Source organism: Eupeodes corollae, chromosome 2 (assembly GCF_945859685.1).
Source record: "Eupeodes corollae chromosome 2, idEupCoro1.1, whole genome shotgun sequence".
NCBI lineage: Eukaryota > Metazoa > Arthropoda > Insecta > Diptera > Syrphidae > Eupeodes > Eupeodes corollae.
In genome coordinates this window covers 54857457-54874911 of record NC_079148.1, presented here as the reverse complement: position 1 = coordinate 54874911, position 17455 = coordinate 54857457, and the positions used below count along the sequence as shown (strand labels likewise).

General features: G+C 34.5%; 2 protein-coding genes across 2 annotated transcripts; both read right to left on the bottom strand.

Moving 5' to 3' along the window:
- Positions 1 to 426: 426 nt before the first annotated feature.
- Positions 427 to 16014, bottom strand: LOC129946794 (myosin regulatory light chain sqh). The gene is made up of 3 exons (XM_056057127.1): positions 15856 to 16014; positions 1645 to 2068; positions 427 to 1559 (listed from the first exon to the last, which is right to left on the bottom strand). The coding sequence occupies exons 2-3, from the start codon at positions 2062 to 2064 to the stop codon at positions 1455 to 1457; spliced, it is 525 nt and encodes a 174-aa protein (XP_055913102.1). The 5' UTR covers positions 2065 to 2068; positions 15856 to 16014; the 3' UTR covers positions 427 to 1454.
- Positions 7426 to 8444, bottom strand: LOC129946793 (checkpoint protein HUS1). The gene has a single exon (XM_056057126.1). It carries the CDS (start codon positions 8416 to 8418, stop codon positions 7567 to 7569), a length of 852 nt encoding a protein of 283 aa, XP_055913101.1. The 5' UTR covers positions 8419 to 8444; the 3' UTR covers positions 7426 to 7566.
- Positions 16015 to 17455: the final 1441 nt, after the last annotated feature.

Below are 17455 nucleotides of genomic sequence, written 5' to 3'. Positions count from 1 at the left end.
AACAAGGTATTAAAGATAAATATAAGGTAAATGATATTATAAAGTTATACATTTTATAAGATATGATTTTCTATTTGTTTCTAATTAGTTGTCCACCAATAAACGCTGTGTTTTCGCAGAAACTGCCATATGAAATAAATGTTATGTTTGGGAAACATTGTTTTAAGTTTAAAAAATATATTTTGAAAAACAAAATGCTTTGTACAAAAAAAAATACAGATACTGCTATAAAATTGAATTCAATTTGTGTTTCTAATTAGTTGTCCACAGCTGTATACATTGATAGAAGGGCTAAAAAAAACGTCGGAGAAAACCTTTACGCTTAGCCTTCGACAATAATATTCTTACTAATTGAAAAAAACCGACAAATGGTACAAAATCCCTATTTTCTCAAATACGTATTACGCATAGATTTTTGGTTATTCATTTTCTAATAAAAATTTATTAATTTTTTAAAAGGAGTACACTTCTTATTTCTTAGACTTTGAAGCCGATTTCTGTGCTGGCTTCTTTTAAGGAGCTGGTGGTGCAGCTGCCCTAACAACCTAACAGGTTTGACAGATTAATTTTTGCTCTTGAGGGCCTTAACCATATTTTGTTCCTAAGGAAGGCACGGATGATACGCTCGCGTAAGCAACCATGGCAAAGGACACCTAAGTATGTACGACGGACGGTCTTTTGGCGTTTTGACAAGCGGGAACGCTCACATGGGCGGGTTGGTCGGATACCCTTTAGTTTTTCCTTGCACTGACCGCACTTTTTTCAAAGGATATGAACATCAAATGGCACAATATCAGCAAATGGATTGTTTGGATATTATTTTAGATAGATTGTCTAACAAGAAAAAGATCCGTTTTGGGTTCTAAAAACGTTTCAAATTGTGTGTATTGATCTTGTATGTTATTAATAAAATTATCATTTTAGTTACGACGAAAACACAACACCATCTCCATATTGTATAAAAGGTTTTTTATATATGAAATTTATTTATGTAAAAAATGGAAAATATTTGACAAAACATTAGGACACAAGTAGAGGTTAGTTATGTTTTTTGTTTTGTTTTTTTCTTTTTTATTTGCAAATGTCCTAAACAATTTGCATATAAATACAATAATACTAAATTTTATATATTAGATGTTAATATTGATATTCGTTTCGCAGAGGACAGGGCACCAATTAATGTTTATTTAATCATATGTATGCAAGTATTTATGTACGGAGGTGTGTACTGTGTATATATATTATTACTTTTTAAGGATCGCATTAGGTGCAAATACTTTCTTTTTTATCGCGAGAATAACCAAAAAAAAACTACCATTTATATTTGAAAACATAAATAATAATAAATGATTTTTTAAATTAAGTAAATAAAATGCATTTTTTTAATAACCAATATTCGTCCAACAACAGCAAGATAGTAGCTGGTTAAAAATAATATTTTTGTTTTAAAGAAATTATTGTTCATCCTTATCCTTGGCGCCGTGCTTAAGGATTCGTGTGAATTCGATGTAGTCGAAGAGACCGTGTTTAATAGGTGCTTCCCGGTACATTTCATCAACCTAAATTGTGCGTATTTAGCAAAGAAAGAAGAGAACAAAGAATAAAGAAATTCAAATCAAAACAAATGTTTTTGTTTGTACTAACATCTTCGTCAGTGAATCGATCACCCATTGTGGTCAGCAACTCACGAAGACGATCTTCTGGCAAAACACCATTGTTCTCCTCATCAAAACAACCAAATGCATTTTTAATAACATCTTCAGGATCGGTTCCTTGCAGACGTTCACCGAATAATGTCAGGAACATAGTGAAATTAATTGGCCCTGGGGCTTCGTTCATCATTGCCTCTAGATAATCATCGGTTGGATTTTTTCCAAGAGAAGCAAGCATATCGTGCAAATCCTCCTTCTCGACAAAACCATCACGGTTTTGATCGATCATATTGAAGGCTTCTTTAAATTCGGCAATTTGTGCCTGATCGAACATGGCAAATACATTTGAGGTGGCGCGTTGGGCGCGTTTTTTGGTGGTAGCACGACGGCCGGCAGTTTTACGGGAAGACATTTTGCTGTAATAAATTGTAAAAAAAAAACAACAATTAGACGTTTAATCTCCTTAAGAGTATGGAAAAAATGTAAATTAATTTTAAAATCATCATAACTTTGCAATTGTGTGAATGAAAAATGTGTAGATCCTACGCAGAGTTACGAGTTTCTTAAAATCGTAGATGATAAAGAGAAGACAAATAAAACAAAGACCGTTCGTGCTGACCAAATTAGATTGTTAGGTTTTTTTACTGTTTAAAGACGCGTTGGAAATTTACTTTTTACAGTTTTAAGTCGTGTTAGAAATTTACTTCAACTTTTGAATTGAATAATTTATGAACATAAATTAAATAAAATGGAAAGAAACGTTAGATAGGTTTGAAATTTGAGTTGAATTTTTTTCTCAAAAAAGTAAAAGTATAAAATCTGCTCTATAAAATCAACTTTCTTGTTCATTTGACTCAGAACAGGGTGGACCAGTTAGTGATTCCTGATTCATAGGTTATTTTGACACTGAAATATGTTTCAAGCTTGAAATCTTAACAGAAAGTCCGAATCATACCTCTACGGAATGAAATGGTGATTAAAAACTTATTTGCTAAGTGAGTGCTTTGTATTCTAAACATCGTGTCTGTTGGCAAACGGTTCTGGTATCGTAGTGTAAAACACTAATGGTCGAAAAGAGAATGTGGTTGCAGTTGCAAAAAATTATTGTTTCTATTCATGACAATCAATTCAATCTCAAGAGCTTCACTTTCCATGAAACAGCGTGAAGAGAAATCTGCAAAAAGAACACGAATTATTCGCTTATGAGGATCTCAGAAAACTAGCACAGCCAAGTGAGAATTTGCCCATTCTTCTTCAACGTTTGTCAACGGTGGACGTAACAGGGCTATGGTAACCGATTTTTTTTGTAGAGAGTGAGTAACAAAATACGATACTTAAAAATGATTAAAACGTACTGCGAAGACTGTAATTCAAGTTCGCGCATTACAAGATGTCGTTAGGCCTGTTCATAGTCATAATGCAAGCTTAATGGAAACTATTGGTGCTGCAATCCCAAGTGTTGCTGATGATCCCAATTTATCGATTTCCCGGCGCACGAAGCAACTGAAAACAGTCGACCATTACACACATGCTAGACGGAAAAAAACTATAGCATTGTTTCAAATACACTGTTCGTAGTATATTTACATATGTTTAATATTAAATGCCTACGCTGATTAATATTGCATACCAAATTACCAACCATAAGGTTTCAGGTACATTGGTTGCGTTCAATCTCGAGTTGGATAGGGAATTCTGGATATGTGGATTTTAAGATTCCTTATTGAAAGAATTGGATACCTAAATTAGGATAACTCCCGTAAAATAAAATCAACTTTCAGAAGCAGACAAAAATGTAGATTTTAAGATACAAAATTCTTAACATTGACAAGGAACCCTTTTAGAGAAAGTATTAAATGAAGTTGTGCAGAAAACAATTAAATCATAGAGTAATAAAGTACAGCTTTCAGTTGAATGAAAAAAAATATGATCAACTGTCAGTTTGATAGAAGTAGACTTGACTTGATAGTTGGATAGATTTTTCTTGACTTACTTTCCAGTCAGTTGCCTTAGTTAGAAAGTAGTTTTTTCGCATTTGGCCAATCAGATATCAGAAACTTGCATTACTTTCAAGTCCCTTAAGTTGTCTGAACCTGCCCATTATTGTATACTTTTGGATTCCTTTATTGACATCTAAGCTGTTTTGGATCAAAAAGGTAACCGGATACCCTATCTGTCTGAGATTGAACGTAGCCATTGCATCCATCAAACATTTTCTAAAAAGATTTATATGAATTGCGTAATCTGTAAAAAGTGTGTTGAACTGCTTTTGATCTTGATCAATTCCTGTTATTTCAGCGCTTTTACCATAATCACCAAAAAATCTTTATGCTGTATTGCAAGTCGTTCGTATTTTCTACAATAAGGTCCATTTCAATTTTAAAACGGGTTTAAATATTTTTTGTTCTTGTTCTTGTTTTTTTTTTTATATTGTACGCACACTCAAGGGGATATGAATACCCCTATAATGATTATATACAGTGCGAGTAATTAGGAAGGGAGGATAGGATTTGAAAGGAGATACCGATGCACATTGGTTTTGAATGCCTGCACATTGTAATGAGTGGGAAATAGTGAGTCTGGTAAAGCATTCCACATTCGTGTAGTGCGACTAAAAAAAGAATCTCTGTACGACCGAAATTGGGCTCAAGGGTAAACTGATGGGCATTTCTAAAAGAACGAGTATTACGAGTGAATTGTTTGAGAGGAGGAATGCAACTGGCTATTTTATTAGAGCATTGCTAATGGAAGTAGCGATAAAATAATGAGAGACATAAAACCTTACGACAGTGCTCGAGAGATGCAAACGTTTCAGTTAGACAACGGTCACCTTTCATTTTTAGAGCTTTCTTTTGAATTCTGTCCAAGAGACTCAAGTGGGTTATAGGAGCACCTGCCAAAATATGTTAATTGAACTCAAGTTTTGGACGAATATAGGCTTTATGAATTATAGCCAAATCAGAAGGGGTACAAAACTTCTTGCATCGTCGGAGAAAACATAAACACTTAGCAGCATTTTTGGCGATGTCAAATATGTAATCACTCCACAACAAGTGGTTTGTAATGCACATATCTAGGACTGATAGCTGTTCAGTCTTCTCGATGCAAGTACCACTCATGGATAGTGGCATTGGGGGAGGGTTACGCTTTTGCGACAGTAGACAGCATTGAGTTTTCGAAGCATTAAATTCTACACGGTTTTTGATTCCCCATTGAACAATGCTATCAAGATCTGAATTTAATGAGCTTATCATACGCTGCCGTTGGTAGTCCACTTCCGAAGAACAAGGATGAGAATCTAAAAACGAATATGAAAAGCTGAGGGTACTGTCATCCGCGAAACAATTTAGTGGGCTAGAAGTTTCAGACAAAAGACCATTTATAAAAATGAGGAAGAGCGTCGGAGACAAACCGGAGCCATGGGGCACACCAGCGTTTATTTTGTGAATATCAGATTTGAACTCGTCCAATACTACTTGAATTGAACGGTCCGAAAGGTAATTTCTAACCCAACGAAGAAGGGATTCATCAATACCAAATGCACGCATTTTCGATAAGAGAGCTTGGTGCCAAACTCTATCAAATGCTTTTGAAATATCAAGAGCAATAATCTTACTTTCTCCAAAACGATGTAAAGATTTGTTTCACTGTTCGGTGAGATAGACCATGAGATCACCAGTGGATCTATTGCAACGAAAGCCATACTGCCGGTCATTAAGTAGCGTCCGTTCTTCAAGATATTTCTTAAGCTGAAAATTGATCAGCGTTTCCATGACCTCGGAAAAAAGGGATGTATGTAAGTGCAATTGGACGATAGTTGGATAGTGAGGAGGATTCACCTTTTTTAGGGACTGAGTAAATTAATTAATTAAAAGGGGTAAACAACACAGAGAAAACTAATCGACCTCTATTTCTGAGCATGCGCTCAGGACGAGGTGTTATCGTTGACATGGGAATATATAACAAAAACTTGTAAATTTAATTATTTTGACGTGTTCACTTCTGGCATGTGTGAAACGATCCACTGTGCGATGCAATAATGGAAGATCATGCCATGGATAATATGATATTCCAACAAGACTAAGACGGGACACTAAGCCACATTACACTACTGAGTATGGAATTATTATTTGAGAAGTTTCCTGGAAGTTTCATACTAAGAAAAGTCTGATTAGTCCAGTCAATGAACGAAAAAAATTGCCTTCACCTCCAAAAAAATCCAACAGTTTTGAAAGTTGGCACACTTACTAAGGGATGTTTAGTAATGACCCAAAAAAAAGACCCCAAGAATCCGACGTGAGCTCTAGCGGCAGCTAAGAGAAACATGGAGATTGTTTCAGTTTTTCACGTATATCTCGAAAACTATTTGTCGTATCAAAAAATTTGTTTCCACAAAATTTGTTTCCAAAAAAAAAGCTCATTAAATTTTATAAAAAAAAGCTTTTATGATTTTTTTCGTGTCTGTTGTAGTTTATAAAATAACTCTAGCGGAAGCACACGGTTTCTTTGGTTTTTCTGGTTTATCCTGAAAACTATTTGTCGTATCAAAAAATAATCCTCTACAAAATTAAAGCTTATTACAATTTCTAAAGAAATATAACATTTATTTGTTTATACTTCTTTTAGTTTGTAAAAAAAAATCTATAGGCATTTAAGGAAAACATGTGTTTTTTTTATACGAAAAGAAAGCTTATTAAATTTCCTAAAAAATACGGTATGCATTTTTTCGTGTCTGTAATTGTGCACAAAAAAATGTAGTATTCAATTCGTATGTCCCTTTTTACTTCTGAAACTCGTTAGCCCACTATATGGCTCATTGCATGCATGTCCAGAACAAGTTACGTTATCATCTCCAACGAAGCCACTCGCTATTAACATGATTTCATTTGTATCTGGAAATGGAGGATGACCTTGGAACCAGTTTGACAGATACGAAAAAAATCATAAATGCCTTTTTTTATAAAATTTAATGAGCTTTAATTTTGTAGAGAATTATTTTTTGATACGACAAATAGTTTTCGAGATAAACGTGAAAAACTGAAACAATCTCCATGTTTATCAAGCTGCCGCTAGACCTCACGTCGGATTCTTGGGGATTTTTTTTGGGCCATCACCAGACATCCCTTAGTAAGTGTGCCAAGTTTTAAAACTGTTGGATTTTTTTGTTGAGGTGAACACCTTTATGAACTGGACTAGATGAGCTTGTATCTAGAAATGATTCGGGTTTCCTAAACGAATACTTAATCAGGACTCTTATAAAAAGTACCTAGCTAGTTCTTGTTTTAAAATAAGTTCAGAGTGCTTGAGGTTAAACACTTCACACAAAAATCATTGAGATTGAAGCTTAATTGTAATATTTTATACACATATTTAAAAAAGCCGTGAAATAGTATTTCAGGTTGTGATTTTAATTTTTTTTCCAGATCAGTATAAAATTGGCATCATTTTATAACAATCTATTTTATCATCATTGTATCTTTTAAACACCTTTTAATCTGGTCACCCTGCTTGCAACGTAAGAGGTATACAAAAAAACTAACCTTATGATTTCATTTGCTAGAATTAAGTTCAAGCCAAAAGCTTCTAACAAAAATGACATAGTTTCATCTAAGGCTTGTCCTCATTTAAGTTCTTATAGTTTTAATCATTTTCAGGTTTAAGTACGACACAAGTTCACATCTGTATTGTTACATGTCTAAAATGATGGATGGATACTATTCCATAGATTTGAAATAATTTTATTCTATTTTATACTGCAGTTAAATGTTTTTTTGGAATTTTCCTAATTACTAAAGAGATTTATTGTCATGTTCATTTTTTTTATTTTGACTGAGAAATCTATTCGATTCTTACAAGGTACAAAAGTTACATCAGTTACTATATATTTTTGAGTGATTTCAATTGTTGTCTATTATTAAAAATAAACTGCAGGTATAATTGAATGAACTGTCAGTCCATTATTAACATCGATTTGTAAATGAACCAAACTGTCCGCCGATATGCCACACGACCATTCCGGTGTTGAGAGTTGCAATGACGAAAAGAAAATCGCCATTTTCTTACAACTAACCGTGCAAGAAGCCTCAAACGTCCCCGAATCACGTCTCTTCCCGGTTCCCCTTATTTTATTCACATCTAGATTTCTATAGCGAGTTGTAATGGTCATCAATTCAGTTTCCGTGGCCACACTCATTTCGCCATTACTTTTGGCATAGAACGTTATCGACGGCGAGTGATTCTTCAATTTATCAATATAGCTTCGAATTGTTCGATTCGATGAGAGTGTAAGAAAAATATCCGCATTCGGAACTTCAGGCAACGGAAACGAACTCCAATCGACCCGAGGTATAACATCGACTGGCACATCATGGACAATTTGTCGGTAGCGATCTGTGAGGCTTGACTGAACTTCCATGTCAATTGTTAGACATGGATATTGGACGTTTGTTAGTTTTATTTTGCAATATTTTGCACCAGTTCGCAGCGCCGTTATAGCTCGGGCCATATGGATTGGATTGAAGGAGAGCATAATATCTGGATGCTGGTCATTGACACCTTCCATTAGGTATTCAGTGAAATTTTGTTCGGTATCCACATCGGTCCAGACTAAAGGCGATGTGTTTCCTGTGTCTTCGTTGACGATGAAGTGAATTTTTTTTGAACTTATTTTCATTATGCATTTCTTTGTTAATTTTGAAAGTGTTAGGATGATGTTAAGCAATTCCTTCATGACGTGTTGATCATGTATTACGGCCCGAAATTTCATTGTGTTTTGTGTTTGTGAGTAACTTTGTTTTTTTTTGTTTTTATCAATGTCATTCATAAGGTTCAGAGAAAGAAAAATTGGAAAATAAAAAAAAACAAGGATTAGTATCGCTGATGTGGAACTTTAGGGGAATATGTCAATAAATGTACATTTTACATATTTAATTTAAACTAGTTAAACATTTTTGCATCTTTTCAAAAAAAAAAGTAGTGTGTAGCTTTAGTAGCGCTTAAAATCAACCTGAACTTATTATTTCAGCGGTTAATACAAATAAATTTTAAAGAATCATATTTTTCTTTCAGTTGTAGATTTGTCCACATAAACAAGTCACGAGATAGTCAAACCCTTATTTTCTACAAGTTTAAAAATATAAATAACTTGACTTTTCCGTACTTTTTCTTCATACATTCTACCTTGCAATTTGTCCCTGACTTTGTATTTAAAGAACGAAAACAAAAAGCAAACTGTACATCTTAGCATTAAAAGTTTAGCAGTAATAAAGGTCAGCAAAACCTTCTAAATTGTCAACTGTATAAAATCGAATATACGAAATGACTTTAAAGGTTATGAAAACCTTCAACTTCATGGGCTGGTCTTTGATGTTTTTATATTTGTTTGTTTTTTATGAGTTGATTATTTGAATGCTTGAAAATGACAACATTTACTCTAATAACAAAATTAAAATGCATAATACGTAAATAGGAACTAAGTTTCACATGAAAACGGAATGTTTTCAAATGTTAGAAAACTTTAAAAGAAGTCTTACTCTATATCTTTCTACCTCTAATAATTATAAAACCATTAAATAACCATGACGATAAGAAATGCTTCTAGATTTTGAAGCAAAGGGGTTTTCAACTTTCACCTAAAATGCATCCTTAACAATATGACTAAACTTTAAATGTCAAATATCAAAAATTCAGCTAAAACAAATTTGAGAGCAGAATGAAGAAATTCCTGAAGTATGCCTTCAGGGAAAATCAACATTTAACATAGCATATTTATAAGCAGTGGCGAGCAAAATAAGCAAGAACCTATAATTTTTCATAAATCAATAACAAAGCCACTTTTTCGCAACTCTACTGTAGTTTGGTACTCAGAGTAATTATATTTACAGGTGGAAGTGATGATTTAACGGTAAATTTTCATTGCTTTCTTTAAATGGCGCTTTGTGTAGTGTGATTCATTATTTTAGGCGAGCAAAATAATAGCAGTGATTGACAAATTTATTTTAAATAATTGTGATTGGATTTCAAAAGTGATTGATAAAATTATTGAATTTATGAATTTTAAGTGGATCGAGGAAAGCACTGTACACTGGAGAGGCGGGGGATTATAAAAAAGCTTGTTTTGGAAGGGAAAACCTATACAAAGATTCAAGAACTTCTTGGCTTTGATACGGAACGCCATAACCTTTGAAGAAAAAGCAGAAACCAGGGACGGAAACAATTTCCAACACCGTCTTTTAAAAAACGTGTGGTTCGCTTTTTAAGAAATAATTCTACATCAGCAGATACACAGATTGCAGACGAGCTTGAGGTTCCGTGCAGTGTGCATACAGTACGAAGAATACTAAGGGAGCATAACTTAAATGCTCGCAGTCCAAGAAAGGTTCCACTTTTAAAGAAGAACCATGTGGTTAAAAGGATGAAGTTTGCGCGCGAGCATTTAGGATGGGCTCCTGAAAAGTCGCGAAACATTCTCTGGACCGATGAGAGCAAGTTGGTTCTCTATGGTGGCAAAGGATCTCGGCAGTTTGTGAGAAGACCCCCGAACATGGATACACCACAAAAACAATTACGCATGGGGGATACAGTATAATGGTTTGGGGATGCTTCTCCTATTATGAAGTTGACCCATTATACTGGATCAAAAACATTATGAATCAGCACCATGCTGCCATGTGCCGAATACGAAATACCGCTCAAATGGGTCTTCCAGCAGGATAACGACCGAAAGCATACCAGCAGAGCAGCCAGGCAATGGTTCCAAGATAATAGGATTGAGGTCATGGAGTGGACTGCAATCCCATCGAGAATCTATGGACAGATATTAAAAAAGAAGTATTCAAGGTAAAACCAAAAAATAACAGAGTTATGGAGCGTTGCTGAGCAGGCTTGGCAATCAATAACACCATCAAGATGTCAGGGACTTGTGGAGTCAATGAAACGTCGCTGTGAAGCAGTTGTAAAAAATAATTGTCCTGCTACCAAATACTAGCTTTTGTTAAATAAAATACCGTTGAAAAGAACCATTTGTTCCCTTGTTTTATTTTAATTTAATAGAAAAAGAAAATCACTGCTATTATTTTGAGGTTTATTTTGTTTTTGGATTTGGAGTATTTAGCAATATATTAAATTCCATTCTTACTAAAATTTTAATTTTAATGAATCTTAAGGAGTTTTACTTAGAAACATTTCCAACACCAAAGCAATTTTTATGTTTTTTGTTTTATTTAAAATAATTTTCCAAGCACTGCTTTTTTTTGCTCGCAGCTGTGTGCTTTAAAGTCTATTTACGATATCTTAGCTAGAGTAGTTTAATAGCTTAGCTAGATTATTGCAGGTAAGAGGATCAAGAAGACTATAAAAAGCCATGTTAAAGCCCGATTGCTGTGTAGACCAATCAAAATAACATAGACGTTTATTTCCTATTGCAAACAAAAATTAAATATTTTCCGTCTACATTCCCATTAATTTAAGGGGTCGTCGTTCAAGTGGCAGTCTTAGATGGCTTACCAGTTACCACGAATTTCATCTTAATCGGAAACTTTTACGAATCCCTAAAAACTGTACCATTAAATCCGTTTGTAATGTAAGATTGGATAAGATTTTCCACTAAGAACGTGTTTTTTTCGTAATTCGTAACAGTTTTCCATTACGATGGATTTATTCATGGAGCTGAATATTTCTTGCTGCCACTCAATTTTTGTTGTAGCCCCTACATTGCTTGTCCTCAAGGCCCTAGGCGTCCAATTTAAATCACGAAGATGGCTGATAACACGATGTGAGAGCTCCAGATGCAACAATTGTTGGTAAGCGTAGCTACCAACACGAATATGCGTCTCGTCGGAAAAGATGATTTTCATTTAAATCGTTCCAACGCTCGTCCACAATGACACTCCCTATGTAAGCTCGATTGATTAAGCCAATTTGCTTGCAGCACGGTTTGCTGTTAATTCGACGTTACCGGAAAGTGTCACGAGTCCTCCTGTTCTTGAGAGCGTAAATGATTCTATGGGACGAATCTTCTTTCGCACTTGTGCAGTTGCAAGAGTACTGAAAGACCTTGACATACTGAAATCCGCAGGCCCGGATAGTATCTCCCCAATTGTTCTGAAAAGGTGTTCTTCATTGCTGGCAAACGTAAACTTTTTCATCTTTCCTACTCTACAGGTCTCTTTCCGAGCGGATGGAAAATAGCATTTGTACAGCCTGTCCCTAAAAAAGGCAAATCCGCCTCTCCTTCTAATTATCGTCCAATAGCACCCACCTCCCTTCTTTCCACGGTCATGGAAACGCTGATTAATTAACAGCTCAAGATATATTTCGAAGTACGGAAGGTTTTTAATGACCGATGTATGGTTTTCGTAGCAATAGGTCCATTGGTGATCTCATGGTCTATCTCACCGAACAGTTGAACAAATCTTTACATCTTTTTGAAGAAACTAAAATTATTGCACTTGATATTTCAAAAGCATTTGATAGAGTTTGGCATCAAGCTCTCTTATCGAAAATGCGTGCATTTGGTATTGATGAATCCCTTCTTCGTTGGGTTAGAAATTACCTTTCGGACCGTTCAATACAAGTTGTATTGGATGGTTCCAAGTCTGAAATTCATAAAATAAATGCTGGTGTTCCCCAGGGCTCCGTTTTGTCTCCGACTCTCTTCCTTTTATTCATAAATGATCTTTTGTCTGTCACTTCTAATCCATTAAACTGTTTCGCCGACGACAGTACCCTCAGCTTTTCATATTCGTTTCTAGATTCACATCCTAGTTCTTCGGATGTGGAACTGAAACGGCAGCGTATGATAAGCTCATTAAATTCTGATCTTGACAGCATTATCCAATGGGGAGTCAGAAACCACGTAGAATTTAATGCTTCAAAAACTCAATTCTGTCTCCTGTCGTTAAAGCGTAACACACCCCCGATGCCACTATCTATGAGTGGCACTTGGATCCAGGAAAGTAATCAACTGTCAGTATTCGGTATGTGTATCACAGATCACGTTTTATGGAATGATCATATATTTGATATTGTCAAAAATTATGCCAGGTGCTTAGGATTTCTCCGACTGTGCAAGAAATTTGTAACCCCTTCTGATCTGGCTGTAATTTACAAAGCCTTCATATATAATATAATTCACATATCTTGGCAAGTGCCCCTAAAGCAAGTTTAAAAAAGGGCTTTAAAAATGATAGGCGATAGGACTATAATCGAAACATTTACTTCGCTAGAACAAAGCCGCAATGTTTCATGTCTTTCGTTGTTTTATCGATATTTTTATAAACAAAGTTCTGTTGAACTAGCCAGTTGCATTCCACCCTTTTAACGATTCAGCCGTAATTATCGCACTTCCAGGAATGCTCATCAGTTTACATATTTAAACATATAATGGGTATTAATAACCCCTTGAGTGTCCGTAAATTTAAAAAAAAAATTAAGCTGCTCCAAGGACTAAACTGAGGAGCGTCCTGTGTCTTTAATTGCTGAGTCAATTTTACCAGTGCGTGGAATGTTGAGCTGTTGATATCGATAGCGAATGTAATTTCAACTACAACACCGACATTCTCGGCTATGTACACCGTACGATTACCGGGTTCTTAGTATTGTCCATACACTGTTTGGGCTTTACAAAACTCAATTTATAAATAAGTTTTTAATATTTCCAATTGTTTTTCAACTCTAAAGCGACTCATTTCGTTCCGAGGTATGAAAATAAGTTGTCAAGAATTGGAGCGAAAAACAGCTGCCACTAAGTGATGGGCCAAGTACGCAACTTATCTGGTCTTGGGTACAGAGATTCAAGCAAGAACGCACAATGGTCAACAGACCTATTACAGGATCATCAACAACGCCAGAAGTTCGAAATAAAATTATTCGAAATCTACATAAATCGATATAGAAGGTTGTGACCTCCATAAGAATTTAAACAATCAACAGTACTTACGCTTGAAAACATTCAGTGACGAAGCACATTTCAAAAACGTTTACATTACTTAAAAACGACAGTTTGGCGTGCCATATCAACGAGCAAGGTAATTGGTTCTTTTTTTCTAATTGAAACAATCACTGCTCTGGTGTATTGCCGTATGATTGATGAGTTTCTATTACCTTAATTGCAACTGTATCCAAGGTAGAAAAACCAAAAACAATTTCAAGAGAACGATGTCATAACGCACACAGTTAGGGTGTCTACAGAAAGGCTTAGGACAATTTGCCCGAATAAACTGATCAGCAAGTATGGACACATTCCATCGGTGCCTCGGTCGCGAGTCCTCCCAACTTATCGATTTCTCAATTCGAACCTTGCCTCAAGGGCCCGACTGCAAGAGTGCGTTGAAAAAAAACGGTCATCATTTGGATGATTTGTATTTAATTGAAATTAAGTCAAATAAAAATTATTTGTGACGATTCCAACCGGCGGGAGGTTCTTAAGTTACTATAGACGTTTTTTTAAAGCTAAGAGGAGAGAATTGAGCGATCAAAGAAGATCTTTATTTCTTTTTTGGAGATATCAAATTGCTCGGGTTCTGTATATTTATTTTTCAATCACAGTTACCTTGCACCGCACTCCTTGAGCTCAAAATATAATAACAAAGGTGATGGAGTTAAAACTTTAATTTATTGGTCAAATGAAAACAAAAACGGGCTAAACCTAAGCCTATTTACGCAGAAGGGACTACGAGACATAGGATCGTGTTTAAAACAGTTATTTTTGGGTTACTTTTTGTCATAGGGATATGCGAATAATCTTTTATGCTTCAGTTAATAGACAAGAACCATCAATATTCAACCTGACGCAAGAAAACTCGGTCACTTTGGTTCCTTCTTCATGTTTTTAAGCATCAGAAAAAGCGTTGTAAGTTAGTTGAAAATGTTTGGCTAAATAATAAGCTTTATTTTCAACCTTAAAACCTTTATAACATTATAAAAATGCTCTTATTGGGATAAAACGTACATTATCATAGAAAGTAAACAATTCCGAATACAAAGGGTGAAGTTAAATAAGTAGAGCAAAGGATGATATCTTATTTGATCGTTTTGTTTTTTTTTTTTTGTATTTGTATTCAAACTATTTTCATTCTTCTGGTGGATTTTATATCAGTAGGTATTTTTAAAAATAGCAATGTACCAACGTTAGAATTTGAATAGGTGCTGAAACAAATGACATTAAAAAGCTTCTTACACGTTAAGCACATCCGTTTTTATTTTTTGCAACCAACAAGTATTAAAAGAAACCACATTAAGCTTTTTGAGATACTCTTATTGCGATAACACACACCCAACTTCTTTCAGCTTGAACTTGAAGACACAACGCATACCCCAAATAAGCAAATTCAAACATCAACAGTAAAAAAATACAAGAACATTAAAGTGTGATAAAAAAAAAACAATGACTCATAAGCATAACAATGTTAAACATTTAAAATCGCTTTGCCAGCGAAGTTCATCGTCCAAAAAAACCTTCATAATTGTATGTATTTTTTGAACCTCAATCTAATTCACACTTTGGTGAATCACCAAAGAAAATAAACCACAAAAACCAATCGAAATATTATTTTCACAAAGAAATCTTCCAAGAAATGTTTTGTAAATAAATCAAAAGAAATTACTTATGAATTAGCTTTCGAAGAGGATCTCTGTTGTCCACAAAGAGGGCCAGCAGCGCCAGCTGCTGCTACAGCCCTGCTTTAGAGGCAACAAGAGATGACTCAGAGGTAAATCATCTCTCGAAATGCATTGATACGTCTTTTTTTTTTGTATATTTTTGGGTACGCGATGAAAATACCATATTGAGAAGCCAATATCTAGTTGGAGCAAAAAGGGGGGAGCCTGAACTGATTACGAGATCTTTTTTATTACCATAAATGGCAACTAAAAATATCTTGTAATGCATTTGCAGTTGATTGAATTGATTGACCGCAATAAATTATTATGCCATATGCGTGTTTCATAAGAGACAAATGAGAATAAAAATAGAAATTCGCAATAGCTCGGTAGAATTCACTTTGTTTAAATTGATAATTTATTGATTAGAATTCAATAGTTGTTCAGATAAAGAGGAAAACATGATTCACAGATAAAAAACAAATAGAAACAAAAAACAAGAAGTTGCAGAATGTTATGATGTTTTTTTTGTAAAAATGATTTGATATTAAGCAAAAGAATCTTATAATTAGAAATTTTATGATATAATTATTATTTAACTCACCTTATTTGTTAATAAATATCTTAGGAAAATAATTTAAATTGTATTTGAATTCGCTCCTGCGATGGGATTAATAAACTTTTCTTTGAATGGTGAATTTTTCACTACGTACGTACTAAGGTGAACGTCAAATAATTTATGACAGTTTGCCTTTGTGGGTGACAAAAGATAAATGTGGGATAGGCTGGAGAAATCGTTAAAAATGAGACACTGCTTGGAATCGCATGTGAAAGAAAGAAACGACAGGGTTTTCTGTAGTTTCGATACTCGATTCTCATTTTGTTTTAAATTGTACTAGAATGATGGAAAAAAGTAAAAGAGTAGGTCTGTTCGAGATATGTAGAGTAGTAGAGAGAACAACACCATTGGGTCAGTTTATAGATCTAAGATCTCTGTACAAAAACCATTATGACTAAATTGCAACCATGAGTTAGATCGGTTGGGCTTTTGACAGGCTTTTTACTGACTTGAAGATATTTTAGAATGTCATGTGCAATAAAGCCATAAAGTAATATATTTCATTATTATTTAATTTTTATAAAATTAACAGCAAAAGATTCTAAAGTAAAACAAACAAAATTGAAATGTTGTCAACTGTCAAAGCTCGACACAATAGAAACTATAAGTATTCGAGCTTTGAGCTTGAGCTTACGATATTTACTATCTAAAGCGAGTACAAAGCTTAAGGTATTATTGCAGATTGCCTCATAAGAATCTATTGTTTCTGTTATCAAGAACCAACGCATGATTGTGGTTTAACTGTTACACTTTGTTTCAAGGACATAAACTCTTAGAACAACGTTCTAACTGAGCTAGGAGTTCATAAGTATATTTTTATCAATAAAAAAGAAATTTTAAGCAGATTTATTTTTGCTTTCTTCTAGCTCCAATCAAGTCACGGAACTGTCAAAAAAGGTACGTTTTTTCAGTTCAGATATATTGGAGCCTAAAATTCCAACTGAGGTCTTAACCATTCAAAGGAAAGTCGGAGATTTCAAGAAAAGTCTTGGGAAATCAGATCAGGTTTTGAATTACCAATTGAGGCCTGAAAACTCCGAAGACTAGTCTTGCAATTTTTAACGAGGTATGAAGATTCCAAATTGAAGAACATATGGCTAATTCAAAAATGGTCATGAAAATCAGGACAAGTTTTGTAATATTAAGTGTGGTCCTAAAATATCAAAATACGTCTGGAAATTCTAAGAGAGGTCATATAATATCAAGGCAGGTCATGAAAAATCAAATAGTGTTGTGAAATATGAAAGAAGGTCTTAAAAGAGCGGGGGAGTTCTGGGAGATTCAAATGAGGTCTGAATATATCCATTGATGTGTGGAAATTTAAGGGAGGTCTGAAAAAATCAAGTGAAGTATTTAAATATCAAGGAAAATCTTGAAATATTAAGGAAGTCTTGGAAAATAAAAGGAGGCCTTGGAAAATCAGTGGAGATTTCAAAAAAGTTACTTAAGGTGGTGCTACAGTCCTATTTGAACTAGGGCCTCACCCAACAAACTTCTTTATGTAGCTCGATTTCTTCAGTTTTGCCTTTTAAGTTGGGTGAGGTAACTTTCCACTTGTGAGCGCACCCTGAACCGCGGTCTTCCT